General features: G+C 54.4%; 1 protein-coding gene across 1 annotated transcript; it reads left to right on the top strand.

Moving 5' to 3' along the window:
• The first annotated feature begins 427 nt into the window (after positions 1-427).
• LOC107034810 (uncharacterized) lies at positions 428-19590 on the top strand. Its single transcript, XM_072963788.1, has 12 exons — positions 428-659; positions 5258-5810; positions 6173-6299; positions 7972-8064; positions 8881-8981; positions 10434-10529; positions 10962-11070; positions 12457-12570; positions 13022-13177; positions 13544-13674; positions 14094-14162; positions 18864-19590. The coding sequence occupies exons 1-12, from the start codon at positions 440-442 to the stop codon at positions 18988-18990; spliced, it is 1896 nt and encodes a 631-aa protein (XP_072819889.1). The 5' UTR covers positions 428-439; the 3' UTR covers positions 18991-19590.
• The last annotated feature ends 5283 nt before the right edge of the window (positions 19591-24873 follow it).

Here is a 24873-nt window from a genome sequence, read left to right as displayed (position 1 = left end):
TTTAGTGACAGACTGAAAAAAAAAAATCCTGAACAGAGTTCATCCTCACTTTTGACAGCAGTGATGGGATGGGAGTGTGGGAGTGTGGGAGTGCGATGGTGGTGGGGAGTGGTCCACTGTGAGCACAGGCTTCACGTGGCCCTTCTAACTGCATGACCTTCTGCCCTGTCCTAGAATTGACCCAAGACATCAGGGAAACATTCTTGGGCTAAATAATGAAACTGCCACCTTTGCTCAGAGGGAAGCCCTGCTGTGTGAAACAGGAAACTCTAAAAAGCATTCATTTCCATTTCAGTTTCGTTTACTCGGGTGCCCACCCAACTTTTCCATCACTCCCATTTGTGCTTTTTTTTTTTTTTGTTCGGGAGAGACAATAAAAAGGCCAGGGACTCAGAAGCTGAGAGGCTGTCTGTGGAGCCAGGCTGATCAAGACAGCGAGATGGATCAATTCAAAAGGAGGTTTTTTCCAGGGAAGAAGAAATCAAGGTGGGAAGGAGCAGAAGCATATAACGAGCTCCAAGAGATCTGCTCAATGGCGACCCGAGAGCACTCGAGCAGACAGAACAAAACCAAATCGAAGATGCAGTTTTTAAAGAAAGGTTCCCGCAGTAAGGAGGAGCACCACGCCCCTGCTGTGTGTCAGGAAGAACTTTCTAAAGGTATGAGCGTCACCTTTCTCATCTGGCAGGATGTCCTGGTCTCTTGGTTCTTCCGTTTGTTCACTCCTTTGCTCATGTGTTCATCCCTTCATTCAGTATTTATGGCATGCCACCCTGGTGGGTGTCACTCTGAGGGCTTGGAGGAGTGAGACTGAGGGATAAGACCCTTCCTCCCCAAGCCTGGAGGACCCCACCTGGTGAGAGGTGCTGGCTACCGCCTGTCCTGCGATGGGCTGTGATGGGGCTGGAGTGGGGAGCAGGACTGGCACCCACACAGGATGCAGCCGCCAGCAGTCCTCCCTTTTGTGAGACGCACCTCACCATGGCTGACATGTGAAGCTCCAGTCAAAGCTGATGAAACACAGGCTCAGAGAATTTGCATCACTTGCCTGGGGACACACAGCAAGAGAGGAGTTCAAGGTTCAGATCCAGGCAACCAGAGCTGGATACTTGGCTGTGGGCCAGGCTCTGGGGCACAGGAGTGAGAGAAGAGGCACCTGGGGGTGAGGTTGGGGCTGTGTGTGTCTGGTTTGTGTCTGATCCATGTTTGTGTCCCCACAGCCCAGCATGGGTCTATGCCCAGGGAAACTCACTGGGCGCCCTTGAAGGGGAGAGTGGGGCTGCGGCCATTCTGTTAACTAAGGCTCTGGTCCATAGTGGGTTGGTGGGAGTGGCTGGGTTTTCTGGGAGGCGCTGGTGTGTTTGTAATGTAGGGAGTGACTTCCTGAAGAGAAAACGGGGCAGGTTTTACATGCGGTCAGTGGGAAGTGGCAGATTGTCGTGGGAGCCCAGGGTCGTGGGGTCATGGGGTGTCACCAGCTGCTTTTATATCTCTGGCATCTGGATGGTGACTAGCACTGTCCCCTGAGAAGGGACAAGCCTTTATCAGTTGATTCCCAGGTGATGGGATCTTGAGGGAGGGTCTCTCCTCACTAGCTCCATGCCTGGTGACGTTGGGTGTCCTTGCCAGGACGGCCACTCTTTCAGGGCCATTTCCTTCCTTCCCCATGCCAAGTGTGGCTGGCCCGTGACCCAGGTCAGGTGGTCTGTCTGCAGTTCCATGGGCCTGCACAGGGCCTGGTGGGTGCCAGGCGGGCCAGTCTGCTGTGCCCTAGCAGCTTGGGCATGTGCAGAGACAGCTAGGGACACCAAGTGTCTGTCTTTGCCTGCCTGACCGTATCCCCACTAATGTCTCCATCCAGAACCTGTGGCTACAGGCCGGGTCGTCTTGCTGAGGCTCCTGTGGGATCCAAAGTGGAATTCCCTTCCACCCTCTCCCGGCCTGGCCCAGCCCAGCCCTCCGAATTTACAGAATCCTCAGCTCACCCCTGCCCTGCCCGACACCCACAGGAGATACGATCGTCCCTAGCCCCTAAGTGCTCATCCCAGAACTCGGGGTGTCCTCACCTCTTTTCCCTTTTAGCATATTCAAAACCTCTTCATTTAATTTGTTCTCCATGCCTGGTTCCTGGCATCTCTGTGGTCGCTCAGGGGCGCTGCTGCCTCCGATCCTGGATGCTGAGAAACGGGGCCTTTGAAATCCATCAGGTGCCAGAAGCATCCAGATGCTCACAGCCTCAGTCTTGGGCCACTGCCCCTCGCGGTGCTTCCCCTGTGCCGTCCCAAAGCCTCTCTGCCCCTGCCACCGACCCCAGCGCCCTGTGACTCTGCCCCCTGGTCCTGAGAGCCTGATCCCAACAGCCCCTCATGCTGGGGACAGCCCTTCTCTTGGGGTCTCCTTCCCACAGGTGCTGCAGTCCAGAGCCCCCCAGAGCCTGGACTGCCCTCGGGGGCTTCTCCTCTGGCAATGACTTGTGGGTCCCTAGAGGCTCCGGAAGGCATCCCCTTCCAGGGATGGGTGTTAACGGTCGCAGTGCATGTGTGCGGGTACCATGCTGGGCGCTGAGCCTGCTGGGGGCGTGGCCCCAGCACTGCCCTTGAAGCTCTGGGCTGGTGCCCCCAGTCAGTCAGGGTGGCAGCAGCTGAAGGAGGTGGCGATTGAGGGTCAGACAGTCGGGGGCAGGCGCCTGGTGGAGGAAGACAGACAACCAGGGATGTCTCCAGTGGTGGTGGCTGCGCGGGGCGGGGCAGGGAGAGTCTCTAGGCGAGGAGCACTGCGAGCTTGGGAAGGCTGGGACATGGCGCCGCAGGCGCGTCCTGGGTCGGGGCTGGGCTGGTGGGGAGGCTTGGTCTCGGGGGCTGAGACTTGCCTGCTGAACAGGTTGGTCAGAAGGGGCCAGAAGGCTTTCTAAGAGCCCAGAGCTTGGGAAGTGGGGCACAGGGGAAGTCTGGGCGTGACCCAGCTGATGCCAGGGGGACTGAAGAGTCCTGGGGTTGCCATGACAAGTGACCACACCTGGGAGGCTTAAAGCCACAGACATTTATTCTGTCAGTCTTGGAGGCCAGCAGTCGGAAATCAAGGTGCGGGCAGGGCCATTCTCCCTGGAAGGGATCGTGGGGAGGACCCGTCCTGCCTCCTCCGGCTTCTGAAAGCATCCTTCTCTTCCTCTTGCCTTGTGGAGGCTCCAGTCTCTGCCTCTGTCTTCACGTGGCCTCTTCTCTATGTGTCTTAGTTTTCTTTTCTTATAAGGACACAGCCATACGGGATAAAAGGCCACTCTATTCCAATAGGACCTCATCTTTTTCAACTTCATTTTTTGTTAGTTTGCATGCTAACTTTCTAAAAACAGTTTTAAAAACACAGATTTATTTACCTTCTTTATTTTTTGAAGAGGGGAGGTCATTAGGTTTATTTATGTATTTATATATATTTTTAATTTATGTATTTATATATTTTTTTAATGGTATTGAACCCAGGACCTTGTGCATGCCCCCGACCCCGAGCTACGCCCTCCCCTCAGGACCTCGTCTTAACCAGTCACATCTGCAACAACCCTATTTCCAGATAAGGTCACATTCTGAAGCTCTGGGAAGGTTGTGAATTTTGGGGGATACTATTCAACCCATGATACAAACTTTCTTCTTTTTTTAATGTCTGAGAAATGGAACATTCAGAAAAGCACAGAGAATAACACCCATGCCCCAGGATTCACAACAGGCCTGCATTTGTTATATTTGCTTTAAGGATGGGGACTGATGAAATGCTGGGGCATCGGGTAGGAGGCAGTGCAGCCAGCTCAGAACAGCAGGGTCAGGCCTCCGCACCCCTGAGAATCCTTCTCCTCGTAATGTGCTGCCACCAGCTACCCAACTGGGAACCACAGCCCAGACCCTGCAGAGAGCCACCCCCTGGTGCCTTGCTTGGGAGAAGTGCCCTCCCTGAACAGCCCGGGGTGGCCGGGATCCCAGGTTGTACCTGGGGCTCCTGAGGATTGTGTGCTCGGATGGGGAGGTCTGGGCGTGGCACAGGGCAGTGCACAGGGAGCCCACGTGTGGCCAAGGACACTGCTCACGAGCACGGCAGCAGCAGGACAGAGGGGAAAGGTGAGAATATAGAAGAGGGGACCATGAGGAGGCCACCACCCTGTCCAGGGGAAAGCCAAGGGCTCGAAAGGGCATCAGCTGGGGCGGGGGACTCTCCCTTCCATCCACTGGTCCGTCACATGCGGGGCCTGGGCTGGACTGGCTGATGTGGCCGAGATCCCCCTTTCCCTCCGAACTTTTGAAGGGAAGCCCCAGGCACCCATCTCAGAGACTTTGCCTCCAGCTGCTGCTCAGGTCTGAGCTGCTTCCTTGTCTGTAGAAGGGCCAGAAACCGGGGAGCCCCAGGCTCTCTGGGAGGGGGAATGGAAGGCTGCAGACCACCACCTGCACCCCTACCCTGCCTGCGGGCCGAGCCCCTTCCAGGGTGGTTCTGTGGGAGAGCCGTCTCCCCCTCTGTCTCATTTACCTGTCAGCCATCTACTCCCAACCTGTCTGTCTACCATCCGCCTGCCACCCAGGTGTCTATCAACCACCGTCTGCCAATTATCTGTACTTGTCATCTGCACATCTGTCTTACATTTATCATCCATCTACCTACCCATCTCCGTGGCTGAGCTGAGCGTGGAAGGAGGCGGCGTGCGAACTGCCCTCGACACCACGTAGAGCAGCTAGTTCTCTAACTGTGGTCCTGAGACCAGCGCTGTCAGCACCGTCTGGGAACCGTGCAGAAAAGCAAATTTCAGCCTGGGCTTGGAGGGGCCCCCCAGGTGGTCCTGACATGCACTCGTGCTGAGAACTGTTGTGCTGGACTATTTTCTAGTAGCTCTGCCCCCCCCAGCCGCATGCCTCTGTGTCCAGGCAGGATGCTGGGTTAACAACCCACAGCTGATGACGGCGAGAGCGGCCCCAGGAGCTTAGAGGCTCCCAGGTGTGAGGCTTTGCTCTGAAGCCAAAGCGACACAGCACCAGGCTTACTGGCCTCCTGCACGCGCAGTAAAAGCCCTTGACCTTCTGCTCCTGACTGGCCCATAGACCCTGCTCCCAAAGGCTCTTCAGACTGGCCTCTGAATCCTCTGGTGGGCGAGTCCAGTGCCTGCGCGCTCATGCAAGGGGGAGTGACCCCGAGGAGCCCTGTGGCAGGCGCCTGCCCCGCCTCCCCAGTGCTCTTCCATCGAGGCCCTGGTAAGTCTTCACCCCCGGCTCCCTTCTTCCAGACATCTCACAGTTGGTCCAAGAGGGCCGGTTCCTGGAAGCCTGCAAGACCATCTCACGGTCGGCAGCGGAAAAGCAGGACTGTGGCTCCCAGTACCAGGCCGTGGCCCAGGGCATGTGGCAGGTCGTCCAGGAGGCCCTGTCAGGCAGCGGGAGGAGCCGGCAGCTGCAGCCAAAGCTCCAGTCGGTGATGGCAGCTGTGAACTGGGCCAAGAACTTCGAGGGACCAAAGCCCAGCACCCTCCAGGGGGGTGGCCTGGAGGCCTGGGACAGTCAGCTGCAGAGCCTGCTGAGGAAGGATGCCGAGGCCCGGCTGCCCGGCCCCGTCTCCGGGGCCGAGCTGAGCGGGTACCTGGAGGAGCTGGGCAAGGCTGTGGAACATGTCCTGGGGCCCCAGCTGGAGGGCCGGCTGGGGGTCTGCTTCTTGGCCCTCTACAGAGTGTGCTTCCAGGAGGTCCTCTGCAGCCACCTCTCTGTGCTCCTGTCCTCCAGTGGTGAAGACCGGGAAAACTATTACAAGCTGTACACCTGGGGCAGGGCCACCTTGTTTGGGCAGTGAGTCCTCCTGGGGGGCCTTGGGGTCCTGGGCAAGGCCACTGCCTTGTGGTGAGGGCCCTCAGGCACAGGGCTGTGGTCAAGGCGGAGGCCATCGGAAGGGCCACTTGGGCGGGGGTGGTCCTCAGGGGACAGCGTGTGCACACACGTGTGTGTACAGGTGTGTTAGCGTGTCCGTGCATGTATGGGGAGCTTGTGTGTGACCCCTGAGCCCTTTGTTCCCCTTTGTCACCCCCAGCTGCCCTCCCCAGCCATGGCCTGTGTGCAGGGGGGGGTGGGGCCCGGCCTGGAGCCCACTGCCCTCAGCTTCGAGCTGCCCTCCTCCCCAAGGCCTGTGCCCCTCATGGCTGCTTCCAATCCAGCAGGGAGATGCGTCAGAAGGCACCTCCCGCCTCCAAGGAGCCCACAGCTGCCAGGAGACTCTTGGACCCAGTGATGTTTGTTACCTGGATGTTCCAGGTGCAGGAGAAGCTGCTGGAGCTGATCCAGGTAAATGGCCCCCCAAGCGGCCCTCTCCTTGTCCTGCACCTGGGGGTTTGAACCAGAGCCCGAGTCCACCCCTGGGGCTGGGGGTGGGGCGCGGATTCTGGCCCTTGCCTGCTGTCCTGCGGGTCTGAGGCACGAGGCAGCGCGTGGGGGGTGCCCGATCCGGCACCGCTGCTGCCTTGACCCGAAAGTGCAGCCTGGCTCCCTGGGCACTGGCGAGTGACAGAGCAGGGCTGGTGAGCCTTGCACAGAGTCGGTTGTCCCAGGGAGGGTGCATGCAGCTATTCCCCTGCCAACGCAGCTAGCACGCGAGGGGGCGTTGCAGCTGTCTACCATGGCAGTTTTGTCAGACGTGATTTGCTATAGGCAGCGCCTCTGGGCCTGGGCCCGATGTGAGGACTAGTGGAAGGAATGTGTGAGGGTCCAGGGAGACTCCCCGCCCTTCTTAGCTAACAGATGTAGGAACTGAGCTTTACGAGAGTGAGATAAAGAGCTTGTACAGACTTAACTGGCATTTCCCAGTGACTGATGCAGACGCTTCAGACTTTCCCTCCGTGCTCACAAGAGATTAAGGCCAGACTCAGGGCTCCGTCTCCCTGAAGCATCTGGGTCTGGGCCTCCTGTTCTTCGAAGCTCTCCTGAAGCTGTGAAGTTGCTGAATTTGAAAATTCAGGGCTTATCCTCCTCTGCTCTTCCCGGCTTGGACCAACTGCCAAGAGCTGGGCTGAGCTGCCAGGTGTCCGACTAGTCCACTCAGACAAGCAGCCAGAAGCAAAGGAACGGTGCGGCCGCCGTGGCGTGCGGCCGTGGTCCCCATCCCACCCCCAGGAGCCGCGCCAGGCGGGCTGGGGAACCCTCTCCCTGCCCAGGCGCCAGCCGGCCGGACCAATTTTCCTGCTGGTCTAGGGACCTGGGGGTGGGTGGTGGGCGGTGGGCAGAGTAGAAGGGTTCTGAGGGCTGAGTCGGAGGGGAGCGCCCTCATCGCAGGCCTCCAGGCGGAGACCCCCGGGCTCACGTTCACTGTGAGGCAGGGCGCGCCCGCCGGGCCTGAGACCGCAGGGCGCGAGCCGCGCCTGGGGTGGGGAGGGCACTTCCTCCGGGCCTGCCAGGAGGCGGGGGCCTTGGGCGTTCCTGTGGGCCGGCCTGAGGGGTCACACGGGCTTTTGGCCGGGTGCTGGGCTCCGGCACCCGGGGCTCCCCGGCCCAGCTGGGCCGCACAGGCCGTGGTGACCGGCCCATGGCCATGGCCATGGCCTGGGCAGTCCTAGCCGCCTGTGGCCTCTTGACCTCCAGTCGGCTGGTGACTGGGCACCTCCCTCCGGTCGTGGTTACTGCAGGGGCTCTGGTCCCCCAGGAGCTGTTCATTGCCCCTTGACTGAGTGGGGATTGCGGAAGCTGCCAGGAGTGAAGAGAGGGTGTCTAGACGGTGCTTCACATCCACCTACGATAGACAGAGGGATGGGAGCCATGAAAGAACGGGTTTACTGGGGAAACTGGGCCCCTGGGGGGCAGATTTCCGGCTACTGGTTGGTGGGGGTCTCTGGGCTGGTCAAAGCCTTACCCCTCGCTCCTGTCTCAGTCAGGGTGCCCCAGCTTCAGCTGTGAGGGGCTGAACCTGCCCCCCACCCCTGAGAAATGCACAGGAATAGAATTGCTTTGATTGTGTTCTGAGCAGACAGAGTTGACAGACACACTAGAACGAGTCCTGATCTATGATCGGAGAAGTCAGGCCGAGTCTTCCTACAAAACGTTCCTCGAAATCTTCCAGGTAAATGCCAGCTGGTGCCTTTCAAACCCACCACAAGCATCCCGCGCCCCTCCCTGGTGGAGGAGGGGCCTGGAAGTACTGGGGCGCTGGGAGGCGGGTGCAGCAAGGAGGGGGCTGTGTGGAGGAGGTGGATGTCCTGGGCCATTGGAGCAGGGACAGTGCTGGGGACACGCAGTGTTGAGGGCTGAGGGCGTTGGGCAGAAGCAGGGAGTGGGAGCCTGGCCCTTGAATGGTGGGGCTCCAGTGCTGGGATGCAGGGCGTATCTTTTGGGGAGATGCCTCTGCCAGGAACCTCTCAGCTCATGAGGACGGACTGCTTGGGCCTAACCAGGACCTGTGAAGAGATGGGTGTCTAGGGACGGCTGGGACTTCAGCAAGGGGGTGGTGTGCCAAGTCTGGAGGAGACAGTTGTGCAGCCCATGGGGGTGGAGGGCGTTTGGTCCACGAGGAGCATGTGTGTGTGATGCTGGGGTGTCCCGTTCAGAGCATCCAGTGGGGTGTCAGCAGCTGGGGGTGGGGGCTGTGGGGAGAGTTGGCAATGTCTGTTGGTGGGGGCTTGGGGCAGCTTCAGGGCCAGGCGGAGAAGCCCAGCGTGGGTGTGGCTGGCCGCGGGCCGCAGTGAGGCAGGACCGGGGGTCAGTGAGGTCCTGGGGGCTTGCTGACAAGCGTTTGCCCCTTGCCGCCTGCAGTGGGCAGGCGGCGGGGGGGGGGGGCAGCTGTGACAGGCACGCGGTTGGGAAGGGCCACATCTTCCCAGTGTCCCCTGGCTGTGTGATTGCCCCCTGCCCCTGAGAGACCACTTGCTCTGACCAACAGCTGTTGAAAGAAACCATAATTGTGGGCCAGAACATCGGACCACCCATCAGCAGCCAGGTTCGAATCATGGTTGTGAAAACATTTTTGGATTTTCTGAACAGGTGAGTGAGAAGGCAGCCCACCCAGACGGGGGACGTGGACGCTGGGTCCATCTAACCCAGGTCAGAGCACTAACCAAGCCACCGGCTGTCAGCCACCAGGCCAGGGCCAGTTGCCAACACAGGGGAAGGGGCTGGGGGTGCTTTGGGTCCCCCTAGTCCTGCTGTGGCTCTGGAGCAGCCGTGTGTCAGGTGGAGACGTTAAGCATGGAGGCACCAGCTCCGGAGGCTGTGTGGCTTGTTTCATGGGGGAAAGGAAGTTTAAATTGTATTTAATTTTAACTGATTGACATTTGAACAACTCGTGGGGCTCATGACTCCCATGCTGGATGGCAGGCTGGGCTTAGGCGGAAGCCAGGGAGGGGAGTTGTAGAAGATCAGGGTCAGATCCTGTCCGTATTTAAAGTATGTGCATCGTAGGTTTTTTTTTTAAAAAAAATTGCAATAAAATATTATTTCTCTCAGTTTCTGAACTTTCGGGTTCTGCCTTAGACCTTGCAGCCGAGGTGTCTCCCACCCCCACCTCTGGTTTTCCCAGCAGGACCTGCTGTCCAGTCCGAGCCCCACACCCAGCTCTGCCCTGGTCGCTGGATTTGGGAGGGGCTCTGCCTCTTTCCTAAGGGGCTCCGGCGAGGAGGTGTGTCGTAGAGTCCTGGGGCATGTGGACTTCCCAAGAAGAAGTTTGGGGCAAATCATGGTGTGTGGTCACATCACGAGGCCCCCTTTCCTGGGGTCTGCAGAGTGGCTCTGTTCACCTGGGTCGAGGGTCTCCAAAGGGCTGACACCAGGCAGGTTACTCAAGAAAGGCCAAAGACGTGGATTTTTAAGTGAAATCAGCCAGGCTGGCTCGTTGCTTTCTTTCTTTATCTTTTTTTTTTTAAACTTTAAAATTTTAATTTTACAGCCAGGTTTTAAATGTTTAAGAAAATACTGCTGGGTGGCCAGTCTAAGACCCTGACCTGCGTTCTCGGGTACAAGGACCCCCTTCCTTTGCTGTCTTTGGGGAGCAGCGAGGCCTGCGCCCTCCCCAGCCCTCTCCACACTCTCTGCTTCAGGGCAGCTGCAAGGGCCGAGGCAGGAGGTAGGCGGCGGGCCCCCCTCCTCGTGGGCATCCTGGACTCTCCTCAGGGGCCGTCTTTCCTTGCCTCTTCCTCCACTTGGTGGGGTGGATGCAGCATTAGCGGTGACACCAGACCACAGGAGAAAGCCACTCCCACTGTGTTCTAGAAGCATTTAGCACAAAGAATCATGGAGAGCACTGCATGAAAAAATCCTCTGAAAGCATCTGGCTTAGGCGGCTGGGACAGAGCCAGGCCAAGTTGTCAACATCTTAACTATTGTCACCCACATTTGTGATTCTATGAAAGAGGTGGCAGTTAAGCTGAGAAAGGAGAAAGGCTCAGCTGGGTGGGGCGGGCCCAGGGGAGGGGCCTGCACCTCTGCCTTCACTTGCAGATACCAGAAGGAGGGTGCTCCGAGCTTCATCCAGCTGCACGCCAGTGCCGGGACCTTCCCCCAGCTGCACGTGCTGGAAAACTGCTGCATTCTCAGGTGTGTCCCTGCTGTGTCCCAGATGAGGGCAGGGGGCTGGCAGAGCTGGGTGGCCAGACCTCGGACCTGGGGGGCTGATCTGTGTGGACTGCAGACTTGATGCCATCTGTGAAAAAAGGGGGAAGAACATCGCCCTCGTGTATATCCAGTTGCACAATTTCGTACTGGAAATGCCAGATGCCAAAAACACTGGCTGCCTCTGGAGAGAGTTTTTCACTGTACCTTTTGCATTTGAAGCCATGTGGATGTAACACTTATTCCATAAAGAAATACATTCAGAAGAAAGAGTAGGGACGAGATAGATGATAAGAGCCGCAGGAATGGTTTGTCCGCGGCTGCCTGGGGTGGGGAGCCGACGGTGGGTGTGCAGCTTGGGAGCTGTGGCTGGGCTCCTGGCCAGGCCCCATGGGCCCCTTTGGTTGCCCCCAACAGGAAAACATGGGAGGCTCTGGTCCAGGAAGGCTCGGTGCAAGGCATCATCAACAGCATTGAGGTCTGGAGCCAGGACGACCTGCTGATCAGGGTCAGAGCCCTGTTCCAGGTGATGCACCCCTGACCACCGCACCCTGGGGTGGGGTCTTGCTGCTCCCAGGGAATGAGGCCTGTCTCCATTCTCACCCAGGGCACCTCCCTGGGCAGGGCCCACTTTTGCATCTCTCTGTTGCCTCGGCCAGACCTGCCCTGTCCTCTCTCTACCTGCGGAGTCACCATCCTGCCAGGCAGGCCAGCTGAAGGCTGACACCGACTCCCCCAGGCCTGACCCCTGCCCCCTCCCTCCAATCCCACTCTGACCCAAGTGCCTCCCCAGGCAGGCGCAGCCCCTCCACTGTGTTCCCAGGGCCTCTGTGCCTCCCCACAAGCCATGGCTGCCTCCAGGCTCAGGCCTTGCCCTGGGAGTTGCCCGAGGCCTGACCCAGGAGCTGAAGCTTTGAGAGGACAGGGTGGCCTCCCAGATGTGGTTCGGGGCCTCCTGGGTTCCATTCAACTTCAGGCTGAGGGCAAGGCCCACACCATCCTCTCCCCAGGGACCTACTGGGCAGGAGGATGGGGAGGTGGGAGGTGCTAGTGAGGGTGGGCCTCCATCCCCGACATCCCACAGCTCTAACCAGTGACCCACTTTCCACTGTGGGAGCTGGCTTCTGGGTAGCTGCCACTGGGTTTTCCACAGCGGTCTGAGCACCTGGCTCAGTGTCGCATGGAAAGATCCAGAACGGTCGTGTCCTCCCAGGATGGCAAAGGCAGAAGAACTTGCCCTTGTCTCGCCCTGAGCTGTGCAGACACTGCTAATCAATCCCAACTTTCTGCTCTGCTCACGTCCTCTCTGTGCAGAGCTCCAGGCAGCCGCAGCTAACTGATTGGCTCGACAACATGTTTTGCAGATGATGCTCCCGAGGCTGCATCATTCAGACAGGGCGTTGGAGGGTTGTGTCTGGGACGGGATGCTTGGGCTCCCTGACTAAACATTTGGTTTTGCCTCCCCTGCTCATCCCCTGGGGTGTCTACTGAGACCTGAGCTGGCTGGGGCTGCACTCAGGTGGGGCTGGCTGTGTCCCCCACCCCCATGTCTCTGGAACTCAGACTTGGGGCAGCGAGCATCACTGGGGTCTTGGGCCATGCTCTGGTGCTATGGGGACCCAGCGGAGAGAGGAGGGGCTCTAGGAGGACTGGTGGGCTCCGGGGCAGGAGCTTGCACCAACGTCTGTGGATTGAGCCTGGGATGCTCTCAGGAGTCAGCAGGAGAAGGCGGACAGAGCTCTGGGGCAGACCGGGGAGGGGGTTGGGAGGGTGGTGAGCCTCTGGGTCCTGTGATGTGGGTTCAGGGGAGGTGGGGACTGCAGGGCTGGAGGGGAGGAAGGATGAGGGCTTGAGGGAGCACAGCTGCCTGGGTGCCTCAGGCCCCAGTTGCATCTGACCCTCCTGTCCTCAGAGTCGGCTGGAGCATCACTTTTCGACGAGGAATGATGGTCTGGTCCAAGCTCTGCAGTCCCTGCAGCAGGCCCTGAAGGGCTGCTCCAACATGCACAGCACTCCCACATACAAGGTAGGGAGGAGCCGAGAGTGGACTTCCCTGGGGGTTGGCCCTGCATGGCTGCTGGGACCCTGACCCCCGAATGCGGGCTGGAGTCTCAAAGGGCTGTGGGGACCCTGTTACCAATGGGGAGGCCCAGGGCCAGAGACAGGCAGAGCAGAATGGCCCTCGTTGTCCCTCTGGCTCTGGGTCTCCTGAGGGAGGCAGACTCAGGGAGCTGATGTGACAAGCTGACGGTCACCCTGAGAAGGTGAGGCTGGCTGCCTCTGTGCCCCAGTGATTAGGGTTAGACCTTCAGGGTAGGGGGCAGGCCCCACAGACCCATGTAGACAGTGTTTACGGAACATCCTGCGCCCTCCCTTCCCGTCCCATCCTGGAGGGAGAGCCACTAAGGCCACTTGGGCCATGTCCTGGGACCATCTTCAATCAAGCCTTTGTGTCTTCTTGTCTTTTGGGGGGACAGGTCCTTGTGAAAAGTCTGTACACGGTGGTTTTGGGGGAGTATGTCCATGCCCTGGTCACCTATCTCAAGACGCTGGAGCCTGGGGTGTGGGCGGACCATGAGGGTCAGGTGAAGAAGGAAGTCTTGGAGCTGGACACAATTTTCGGGGAGCGGGAGGTGAGCCGGAGACCCTTGGGTGGGTCCGAGTGCGGGGCCTCCGCTCCCCCTTTCCTGGTCCTCACGTCCTGCCCTGCCCCCTGCCAGCCTGGGGCTGGCTGTCTGCTCCGCCTCTGCCTGTTCCGGGGCCACCGGCTTTCACAAGGCTGGGAGCTGTGGGGCGGGGACGGGGCAGAGCCCTGGTCAGGACAGGCTGCGGGAGCTTGGGCGGCGACAGACAGGTAGGACCCCACTCTGCCAGGCAGTGCAGGTCCTGGGGCCTGTGAGCGACCCCGGGGCGTGGGCTTGTGCTGGGTGTGGCGGACCCAGGCTTCCCTGGAGGAGGCCAGGGGCACACACCCCGGCTCACCCACCAGCCATTCCCAGCAGGACGTGGATGACAGAATGCCCTGCTGGGAGACCATCAAGGACATCTTCCAGCTCAGACAGAACAGGAGCAGAGAGTCTCTGCATGAATGGCTGGCCTCCTTCAGAGACGAGTTCCCGGGTTATGTGAGGTGAGAGGGAGAAGGGGGTGGGGCAAGCTTACGGAGCTTGGGGCAGGGCTGGGTGAAAGGCAGGGGTCCTCAGGTCTGGAGGGTCAGTTGGGACCATCCCCTGCCTGGGGGTCATGAGAGGGGCTGGTCTCACCGCCCCCTGCTGCCGAGCTCGACTGAGCAGGGCCCTGGAAGCGCTCCTGTCTGGACGCCTTCCTAGTTTCCAGGGCTCCCTGGTAGGCTTCCCAGGGGTCTTGGGGAGGGAAATGTAGGTGGGGGCTTGGGGAAGCACCTAGTGTCCCAGCTGCCCTGGAAGAGATTGCTCTAGACGTCATTCTGGTCTTCACCGTGTGTGCCCCCGGGGGCGCAGACTCTGGGCCCGCGGCTGCACTGGCCCAGTGTTCACAGGTGCACAGAAGCCCTCATTTTGCTCCCAACAGAGAGGACTGGCCACGTAGTTCCAGTGACTCGGACAAGAGAAGCTGTTGCTGTCTCCAGCTTTGGACAAGGTGACCAGATGCGAGGCTTCAGGGCTCTCCTCCAGGGAAGGCAATGGGGCAGGATCCGGCCCTGGGCGGGGTGGCCGGGGAGGGGCTTCTGGGGTGCAGAGGGAGCCAGGCGGTGGGGCACAGCTGGCGCGTGGGTCCGGTAGCCGTAAGTGGACACTGGGGGCAGCTCCTTGTGCCCTAAGCCAGAACTTCTCAGATGTTCTGGTCGCAGGACCCTCTTTACTCTTAATTGTTGAACTTAAACTATAGAACATTAGCTCATGTGGGTATAGCTGTTGATAGTTATTAACATACTAGAAATTAAAACCAAGAGATATTTATTCATTCACTTATAATATTTATTCATTAAAAATAGTAGAAATTCATTAAAATACAAAATTAGTATTCTTGAAATAAATTATAAACAAAGTAAATAATAAGATTTATGAATAAATAGATTTGGAAACAAATTAGTATATATATAAAAAGAATATTCATTTAGAAATATTAGTTTATTTTTAAATAATGATAATAACCCCATAACTTAGTAACACTGATAATTTTTTTAGCGGGGGGAGGTAATTAGGTATTTATTTATTTTTAGAGGAGGTGCTAGGGATTGAACCCAAGACCTTGTGCATGCTAGGCAGGCACTCTACCACTGAGCTATTCCCCTCCACCAACAATGATTTTTAGATGAAAAAAATAAGTAATTTTCTGAAACAATAACAACAAACAATGATATGGGGGTAACTGTTCTACATTTTTTGCAAATATCTTGAGCTTGCTGAGAGACAGGTAGACTCTCATATCTGCTTCTGAGTCCAATCAGTTGTGATATGTTGTTTCAGCTGAAGTGTGTGAGGAATGTTCAGGCTCTCATGCCCCTGGCCACTTCCCTCTTTGGGAAAAAGAGGGGTATTTTAATGCCTGTTTTAGGTAATTTGGCTATTCTTCTTTGCTAACACACCAAAACTGGACAGGAACTAGTTTGTTAAAAATGATCGACAGCATGGATCCTGAAACCATCTTGATGAATTTTATGAAATTTGCCTGCTCTGTGAAAGTCAAGTCTATTGGTCTGTCTCACACTTTGAATGGCTCTTTAACCCACATGTGCTTTTCTGACGTTAGATGTTTATCACGTGGCAAATACTGGCTCATGGAGCAGATCTTCTAGATGTTGACCCATTTTATTATATGTCATCCCTAAAGAAACTTCGTTAACATTGTCAATCTCACCAGGAAAGTATTTTGCTATTGGGAGTCTTAGACTCACAGTGAGAGACACAAGTTTTCCCAAATCCTCATTTTGCTGGAGTGCTCAAATTAAAAAATAGTTTTCTCTTTCTTTAGAAAAAAATTTTTTAAATTGGAGTTACCGGGAATTGAACCCAGGACCTCGTGTGTGCTAGGCATGCACTCTACCACTGAGCTATGCCCCCACCCAGCTGAGTGTTCAAATTTCTATCACTGGCAACAAAAACTTTCAGTTTACCTATAAGTAGCCACCTTGCATCATTCATTTTCAAAAATATGCCAATCAACAGCTCAGACCTGAGCAGGCAGAGTCTCTGAATTCTTAAAACAAGTGGCTAGTTCAGCTGGTAACTCACACAGGCAAATGCACAGATGCTTTTCCTCAGCCCCTGTCCCACACTTCGCAACAGAAGGGCTAGAGGTGGCCTTGGCATTTCATCCTATAAATGGAAAAGATGTATACTCAGGGTTGAGAGTTAATAAAAATAACCATTTTTACTGCTGATCAGCATGTTTTAAAGTGAAACTAGGTCCTTTTCCTTCTGTGAGTGCATAGTGGTGCTGGATCCAGCGATTACTGGTAGAGCTTGGTGCAGCTGCCTTGCCCTGGGCTGAGGTTCCAGCAGCCCTACCCGACAGGGCTTCTGCACTATTGGTGTAAATGTCAGCCCAGTGAGAAGGGTGAATAATGCTTTAGTATTATGAAAGGAGTTTTGACCTCATGGGTCCCCAGAATGATCTCAGGACCCTAGGATTCCATGGACCACACTTTGAGAACCACTGGCCTAGCTGATCTGGGTTCTTCTTCCCCTCTGCCTGCTTTAGACTGACTTACATGAAATTGCTGATATCGATCACATTTTTTCCCAATAAAAATGACGAATTCATTTATATCGTTCAAATAGATTATCTCCACGTTTTTGCATGTTCTGTTCCACCTACCTGGAATGCCCTTTCCCCCTGCTGAAATTCTTTTTCTTCTCGGTCTGGCTCCTAGACAGCCCCTAATCTGAGACACACATCAGTGTTTTCTTTGGCCAAGAGCTGTCTTGTCTGTGTCTTGGCAAATGTCTTGATGGTGGAGGACCAGCTGTGCTTATCTTTGTCTACCAGTGCCTGGTGGCGTGCTTGCTGCCCCAGATGGAGGTGGAGCTGAGCCCCTCTCAGGGCTGTGGAGGTTGTGTGGCTCTGACCAGCTAAGGCAGAGGATTGGAATGTTCCTGGCCACTTCACAAATGGCAGCCTGATATGGAGAAGGAAGCCAATCTTTCTCTGGACTCTTCTACCAGAAGGAATCTTGATACCAGACACCAGGAATACTCTGTGGTCCACCCAAAAGAACAGGAGGACAATGGGGATGGCCAGGGACAGATCAAGACACCCCTGGATGCGTCCCACCATCCTGGCTGTGTCGTTCCTTTCTTGTGTATGTAACAGTTTTATTGAGATATGTTTCTTTTTTTTTTAAACATTTGTTTATTGACTTATAGTCATTTCACAATGTTGTGTCAAATTCCAGTGTAGAGCACAGTTTTTCATTTATACATGAACATGCATATATTCATTATCACACTTTTTTTTCGCTGTGAGCTACAATAAGATCTTGTATGTATTTCCCTGTGCTATACAGTAGAATCTTGTCTATCTGTTCTACATTTTGAAATCCCAGTCTGTCCCTTCCCACACCCCGCCCCCTTGGCAACCACAAGTTTGTATTTTATGTCTGTGAGTCTGTTTCTGATTTGTATTTATGTTCTTTTTTTTTTTTTACATTCCTCATATAAGCGATCTCATATGGTATTTTTCTTTCTCTTTCTGGCTTGCTTCACTTAGAATAACATTCTCCAGGAACATCCATGTTGCTGCAAATGACATTATGTTGTCGGTTTTTACAGCTGAGTAGTATTCCATTGTATAAATATACCACATCTTCTTTATCCAGTCATCTGTTGACAGAGATGCATTTCATATACCATGCAATCCACCAACTTAAGTTTAATGTACCATTCAGTGGTTTCTAGTATATTCACAGAGTTGTGCAATCATCAACACAGACAACATTAGAACATTTTCATAACCCTTGAAAGAGACCCTGTACCTTCAGCTATTGCCCCAAACTGCTTTTCCCCACGTTACCCCAGCCCTAGACAATCACTACCCTACTTTAATATCTATGTAGACATGCATGTTCTAGACATGTCACACAAGATCAATTATATAAGTGAATGAATTATATACCTTTTGTGATCAGCTTCTTTCACTCAGCATCTTGTTTCAAGGTTCATCAATGTTGCGACTTGCATTGATATGCCATCCTTTTTATAGCTGAATAATATTCTATTTTATGGATAGTGCGCATTTTGTTTATTCAAACATCTGTTGATGGGCATTTGAGTTGTTTCCACTTTGGGGCTGTGATGCATAATGCTGCTTTTAACATTTGTGTACACATTTTTGTGCAGACCTTAGGAGTGGAATTCTACTTAGGAGTGGAATTCCTGGGTCAAATGGTAACTCCATTTAACTTTTTCAGAAACTGTAGTCTATTTTGCCAAAATGGCTGTACCATTTTACATTCCCACCAGTGATGTATGAGCTCCTCCAAGGATCTAAGTAACACACTCTAAAACTGAAGGATTATGCCCCCAGGTGGCTGTCACTGTGAAAACAGAGAATACCAGATGGGGAGGCACCACAAAGTCAAGATCAGAGAGCAGCTTCTTTTAACCAGAGGGGAGGGCGGGGAGCTGGAGGTGGGGCTGCTGGGAGGAGTCCCTCACCACATACCCAGGGGCCCCACCATCAGCAGAAAATAAAAATGGTCCTTACTTAAACCCACACTGAGGTCTCGGTTCCAAAATCCTTACGTGGAGAACCGGGGCGCTCAGCAGTTTCCACGGGTTTTATAGCTGTGCTTTTGCCTAGGTTTTCCAGTTTTTAGTAACGGCCAAATGCAAGCGTAAACCTTCTAAAACCGAGTTCCTTAAGCAGTTTCCATACTTGTCCTCTTTAAACGCTCGAGTTCAGCATTACCCACCCGGGAGGGCTCTTTGAGGCGGGGTTTGACGGAGAACACACGGCACCTCCTCCTGGTGACGGACAGTGTTTGCACGAGTCCTTCTCTCCTGGTGGTGCTGGCATTAGTTGACGTCTTGCTTCTGAGTCTTCTCTGAGGTCCAGAAGACACCAAAGGCAGCCAGGCAGGCTCTTGTGCTGGCGAGACGGGCTCATCTTCCGGGTGCGATGCGTCCTTATGCCCAGCGCTCTGGGAATCACAGCTACGCTGAAGTAGATGGCAGCCTGGCACTTCAGTCTCCCTCACAGCCTGGAATTGCAATATTCTGGATATCGTTGTTGTTTCGCGTTTTTATGTATATAGTATGACATACTTAGCATGTCTGTATTTCTGCATGTTAAACTGAGTGCAAATTAAATGGTTTTTCATTTTCTGTTCTTGAACAGTATTTTAAAGCTGTACTCCAGAGTGCCTTGCAGTCTCATGATGTGGCGTTATTCTTTGCTGTTGTTAATTTTCTCACCACAGAGCAAAAATCAGCTTCTTCCACTAACAACGTTGTTTGTCATGTAGTTTTTTGCTTCTGAATACCTGAATATTTTGACAAACACGCAGGGGTTGAAATAAAACGAAGTAATTAAGAAAAGACACTCTTTTGGTTTTGTGAAGGAAAAGCCGGGCTGGTCTAACAAGATAACTCACAAGTCTAGGAATGTGAAGGAGAGGCTGGGCTGGGCTAACAAGATAACTCACAAACCTAAGTATTGGAATACTGATCTGAGTTCTGGTAGACTAACTTGTAAATCTAGGTTAATTAGTGTTGGTTTGCTGTTCATGTTTTTTTGCTAGCCAGCTGGATTTTCAAAGATACATATCTGGCTTTGGAATGTTGGTTTGCTGCCTCCCCGCCTCCACTTTTGTGATGATAATGCTGCTAAAGCTGTTCCATGCCTATTGGCCGAATACCCCAAGCTTGTACTTTACCCTATAAAACCTCATGTGCATGTCTCGGAGGTGCTCAGAGCTGCGGAGCAGAAGCCCCTCTGAGCCCGCCGGCGTAATACATCTGAGTACTCCAACCCTCCGAGTGGTGCTTGTTTCTTGACTGGCCTGTCGTTTCCGTGACATTTCGCTTTTAAAAACACAGATGATATTTTAAAAATACTGGGAAGGTTTGTCATGTTTGGTTTTGGTTCGTGTGTGTGTGTGTGTGTGTGTGTGTGTGTGTGTGAGAGTTGTAGGCGTCGCCACCTGCAACTCACCAGCTCCCAGCACTGTTCACCTTCAACTTTAGGCGTTGCCTTAGGCATCAGAACATTCTTCGAAACTAAATAAGAAAACTCAAAAGTAATTTTCATCTGTATAAGCTGCCTGAGCCTGTCAAGAGGAGATGCCAGTGCACGCAGGGATACAGTGGAGTGTCACTGACACTTACACTGCGTGCGATGCTATAACAGGGCGATGGTCCTCAGAACTACAGAGCAACAAACATCAGTCTTTCCTTGTGGGGATACCCCCCCAGGACTTCAGTTCTCAGCACTGTGGGGACTGGCTCTGTGTCTTTTAGGCTCTAGGCTGTTTTTCTCTTCCTCCATTGGGATTTGGGTCTTTACTTCCAATGACATGGGGAAAAAAAGTGAAAGGCTATTTGTCTCCCCAGATAGTGGTAGGGCCCTGACCAGTTGGTCTTCAGGCCCTCCTGCCTGGCTCCTAACGCCCCAGGGAAGATCGCTGCCCTCTTCTGGGAAAGGAATCCTCATTCCTTCCAAGAGGCTCAGACTTCAACCAGCATGCACTTTCAGTGGGTCAGTGCTCAGCAGCAAGTCATCCTCACTGAAGCCCGGCTGCCTTGTGGGGTCAGAAGTGCAGACTCCAAGCTGTTCTCTGAGCAGGCGCTGAGATATGTGAGGACAAACTGTCCTGATGCCCAGTCTGGAGACCCTCACTCCTCGCTGCCCACAGCCCGGGACGCCCATCCCTCTGCAGAGCAGGAAAAGAACACCCAGGAGGGAAGCAGGGGATCCCATGGGCAGAGACGGGAAACGCCCCTGCACGGGGCTGGCGGTGGGGCAGCACCCCACACTGTCCCCCCAGGGGCACCTCCAGGCCCCACCTCTTCCTATTTCATTGTCCTCAGTCATTCTGTCCCCAGTCAATTGTCTCCTTCATTGCCTCCATCCAGCCTACATGAGGCAAATTAAGCAGCGGGGAAGCAAGCTCATCTGTCACGCTGACGCCTTCAGCACCGCCACTGCGGGTTTACCCAGCACGCGCGTGCCGACGTTTGGTCTGCAGTCGCCCTTTCACCCGCCCGTCTGCCTCCTTCCGCCTGCAAGACCAGAGTTAGGGCAACAGGGTGGAACAGTGATTTTCCACCAAGATTGCCAGATTGCCTACCAAGCACAGACTACAGCTTCTGGACTTCTTTGACTTTTCTCAACAATATATTTGTTGAAATTACAATATTGAAATGTACTTTTCTGTCTGGTGATCTAACAATAAAACACTGTATTTTCTTTGTTTTTTTCCTTGTAATTCGCTTTTATTGTATTTTTATAGAAGTATCCCTTTGCTAGGTTAGGGGAAAAGATGGGGCTTCCCGGCATATAGTTTGAGAAGCACTGGGCTCAAGCCCTTAGGAGAGCAAGGTCACAGGGGAGGGAAACCCAGAGACCCCGACGTGGGCGGGGGCATTGTGGAGCATTCTTAGGAGACTGCATGGAGATTGTAGACACTGGAAGATCTGTCTGGGGGCAAGTAGGGTGGTAAATAGCAAACATTCTATATTTTTCTTCCAGTGAAGGTGGGGCACCCCTGGAGTTGGGGCTGAGCTGTCACCTGGGTAACGATACACTTGTCTTCACCCAGTCATTACTCTTTACTTAAAAAACCTCTTCTGTTTAATTTTTTGGGCACCACTTTATTCCACTGAGAGTTGCAGGCAGCATATAAAGACAGAAACGATGAATGCCAAATTGGGAACCGGGCAGAGAGGCGGCTTGATGTACAATTCTCATCTCCAGTGCTGACGGCCTACACTATTTGGACCAGCATCCTGGTGAAAACAACATTAAGTGCTGGGTACAATTTTTAAAAAGAATTTTCAAAGTATTGGATAGCTGCTGAGATCATAAGGGATTTCCAGGCCGAAGCTGAAGGGGTTACAGAAACCTGGGAAGGTGAGAGACACAAGAAAAGACTTTAGCCCTGACAACTTTGTCAGTCAGGGAAACTTCGCCTTTGGTTGTCCTGGCTTCTCAGGGAAACAGGGAAAGAAATCAAACCCCAGAGCCCACTGAGTGTGTGCATGTACTGGGGGGCATCTAAGAGGGGACCCCCACACTGGGCGGGGACCACACCCCAAGGATGAGTGCGAACCATAGGAAGACTGGCCTTCTATGGATTTTCAGTCACAGCCACATTATACAGTGTGACTTAATCCAAAAACAAACAAAAGGAAAAACTCAAGCCATGCACTTTATTAAAGATGATTCCAGGCTGGAGCTGGGCGGTAGCAAACACAGCCTCTCCGTGGGGAAGGTACCTTCATTCTAGGTGTCAAATTACTCCTACAAATAGTTTTTGAAGGACAATGAGCTGTATGCAAAAATCGTCAAGCACGCAAGGACAGAGGAACCGTGAGCCAGACCCAGCGGAAACTGTAGACAACAGAGGCAGACCTACGAAGACTTCAGCTGCCAGCTGTAACCGCACATATCACACACATCCTGTAGAATACGCACTAGCAGGTGTAAAGAAAGACAAGCTTGAAAACACCTATGGGGGCAAATGCCGCTGCCCCCTCACTGTACATCCCCTTAGTGAAGGTCCTTTGGAACCTCTTGGGGAACAGAGTCACCAGATGGTGAGTTCTCTGGTGTCATGAAAGAAATTCACTCTGTTAATGCCCCCTTCCCTGGGCTTCTGGTCCCTCCCCAGCACAAGGTCAAGGCAGTCCCACATCTCTGCTACATGATCAGTTGGCCATTTTCAGGAAGGCAGGCACCCCAGCTGTGCGTTAGGATCAGCCTCAGGGGTCCTTGCTGGAATGCTGGTCCCCGAGCCACAAGGGGATGCTCTTATGTCAACCCACCCCCAATCTGTCTTTACACTGTGCCCACATCCGAGGTCCCAGCCCTTTAAGTCCATTCGCACATGGCTTCCCCAGTTTCTGTGGGTCCGCATTTGCCAGAGACTTCAGTTCCTTCCTTGTGTGAGCTATTTTCCTCCAGAGTAGAAACTACACTCCCTGGCGTGTGTGTCCATTGTCCGACCCTGGTCTGACGACATGAGAAGGGGGGGCAGTTCTGAGAGAAGCACGTGGTCTCCTGCAGCAGCAGAATCCCCAGGGAAGAGGAAGGTGCTCCCCTCTTTACAGGGGTCTGCTTCTGACAGTCGGGCAGGGCCAGAGGCACCTTGCCATGAAAAATTCTTAGACTCATCCACCCAAATGTCCCCATCCAGCCTCGGGTTCCTGCTCCTTTCTGCCACTGAGCTTTGAGTGAAGTTTTTTTTTTTTTTTAATTTCTTATTTTTCTTTTTCTTTTGTCTTTCTTTAGGGGGTAATTAGGTTTACCTATTTATTCATTTCAATGGAGGTGCTGGGGATTGAACCCAGGACCTAGTGCATGTGCTAAGCATGCGCTCTACCACTGAGCCACACCCTCCCCTCCTGAGTGAAGTATCCAAGGGCCACATCAGTCACACAAGCCAGTACTTCATCCTTTGCTGCAGCTCACCCAGTGCCCCCAGGAGAAGCTGTCGATGTCCTTCCCAGAACCCCTCGGTCCATGTGGTTCACCCGCAGGTGCGGCCGGGGCCGGGTGGGGGCATCTCCCGTCGCTCTAGCAGCCTTCTATCTCAGCCGGCTGGATCTCTCTGCTTCTTCACCTCAGAGCTTCTTTCTCAGGTGCTCATGTCTGGGCGTCCTGGACGTGCTGCGATCTTACACTCACTCTCAAGACTCCCTCGATAAAGAAGCAAGAAGAGCGAGGTCGTAAGAACCCAGGCTCCCGGGGACATTCCACACGGTTGTTCAGAGGGCTCCCGCTAGGGTGCGGCCCAGCCGTCCACGGCGGCACCCACTCCTCCGTACACCTTTAACTGGGTCTTCTTGCTCCTGCCGTAGTCTCCCCACCCCCTTGCTCCTGCTTCTGGGATCACCTCTCAAATAAACCGTCTGCATCCAAGCTCTTTTGCTGGAACCAAACCGAGACCCGATAACGGATGAAAGTCGTGGTAACTGTGACTCTGCTGCTGCCGGGAGCTGTCACAGCCGTGCCAACGTCACCTCGCAGCTCAGAGGGACCCTCCAAACCCAGCAGAAGGGTTGGCTTTCCGGGACCACCCCTGGTCCCCACTACCTTGGCCAGGGCTTCCCCACCCCACCAAGAGCAGAGCCCAAGCCAAAGCCCTTCATGCGTGTATGTCCTCAGCACGAGGACTCCAGCAGTGAGGGGCCAGGGAGAGAGGTGTGGCGGGAGGAAGCCACCCCAAGGGCTTGTGCTGAGGGAGTGTGGAGGCTGGTTGTCGGCTGGCTCGGGCTTCGGGAGCCGCCTTATGGAACCGCTGATTGCCAGATCCCTCTGCTCTCTTTCTCTCTCATAACGCTCTCTCCTCTGAAACCTGACTGGTGTGATGTTATGAGAGAAACTCCAGCTTTCTCATGATTTGACAAAGCATATCTTTTACCTTTAAGCTGCTGTGTCTTTATATTGAAAGTGGGTTTCTTGTGGGTAGCATATGGTTGGATCTTGCTTTTTTAAAACCCATCTGTCCATTTCTGCCTCTTATTAGGGGAGTGTGGACCACTGCATTTCACGTGACGACATCCTCATCCGCTGTTCTTTCAGCTGTAGCCTTTGCGGGTCCATTCTGATTGGCTGCCTTTTCCCCTCACGGCTCCATTCTCCTGTTTCCTGTGTGCCTCATACTGTGCGATGGGCAGTCAGACCAGGTGGCGCCTACCTTCTGGGAGCTGGATATTTCTGTATCCCCTAGGTATTCTGGGTCTTCCTTCTGGATGCAGTTCAGTTACTTGAACTAGTCTGGTGCTTTCGGGACTTGCATTTAGGCTTGCTGGGCGGGACCCAGGCAGCACTCGTCCCCGGGGTGGCAAGCGGGCTCCCACTCCCGCTGGCGGGACGGACGCCCGACCGCCCCCACCCTGCGCCTGCCAGGTGCTGCGTCTTCCGGTCCTTTCCCAGCCCCGGCAGCTTCCCCCTGCCTGGTCTCACCGACCACAGGGAGACCCCTGCAGGTCCCTAGAGCTGTCTCTGAGGGTCTGTCCTCTGCCCTGGGCGCTCTGACAGCGTGGCCCCCTGGACCCCACTCAGGAGTCCTGTCCCCCCGCCTCCTGCCCCGGAAAAGCCGCAGGCCGTGCCCCCCCCCAAGGGCTCACCTCGCTGGTTTCCGTTGTCCTTCAGCGCCCGATATCCAGTGTCTTGAGGGCTGTTT

Source organism: Vicugna pacos, chromosome 6 (assembly GCF_048564905.1).
Source record: "Vicugna pacos chromosome 6, VicPac4, whole genome shotgun sequence".
Classification (NCBI taxonomy): Eukaryota; Metazoa; Chordata; class Mammalia; order Artiodactyla; family Camelidae; genus Vicugna; species Vicugna pacos.
The sequence above is the reverse complement of the archived record's forward strand: the minus strand, read 5'-3'. Positions and strand labels throughout refer to the sequence as shown.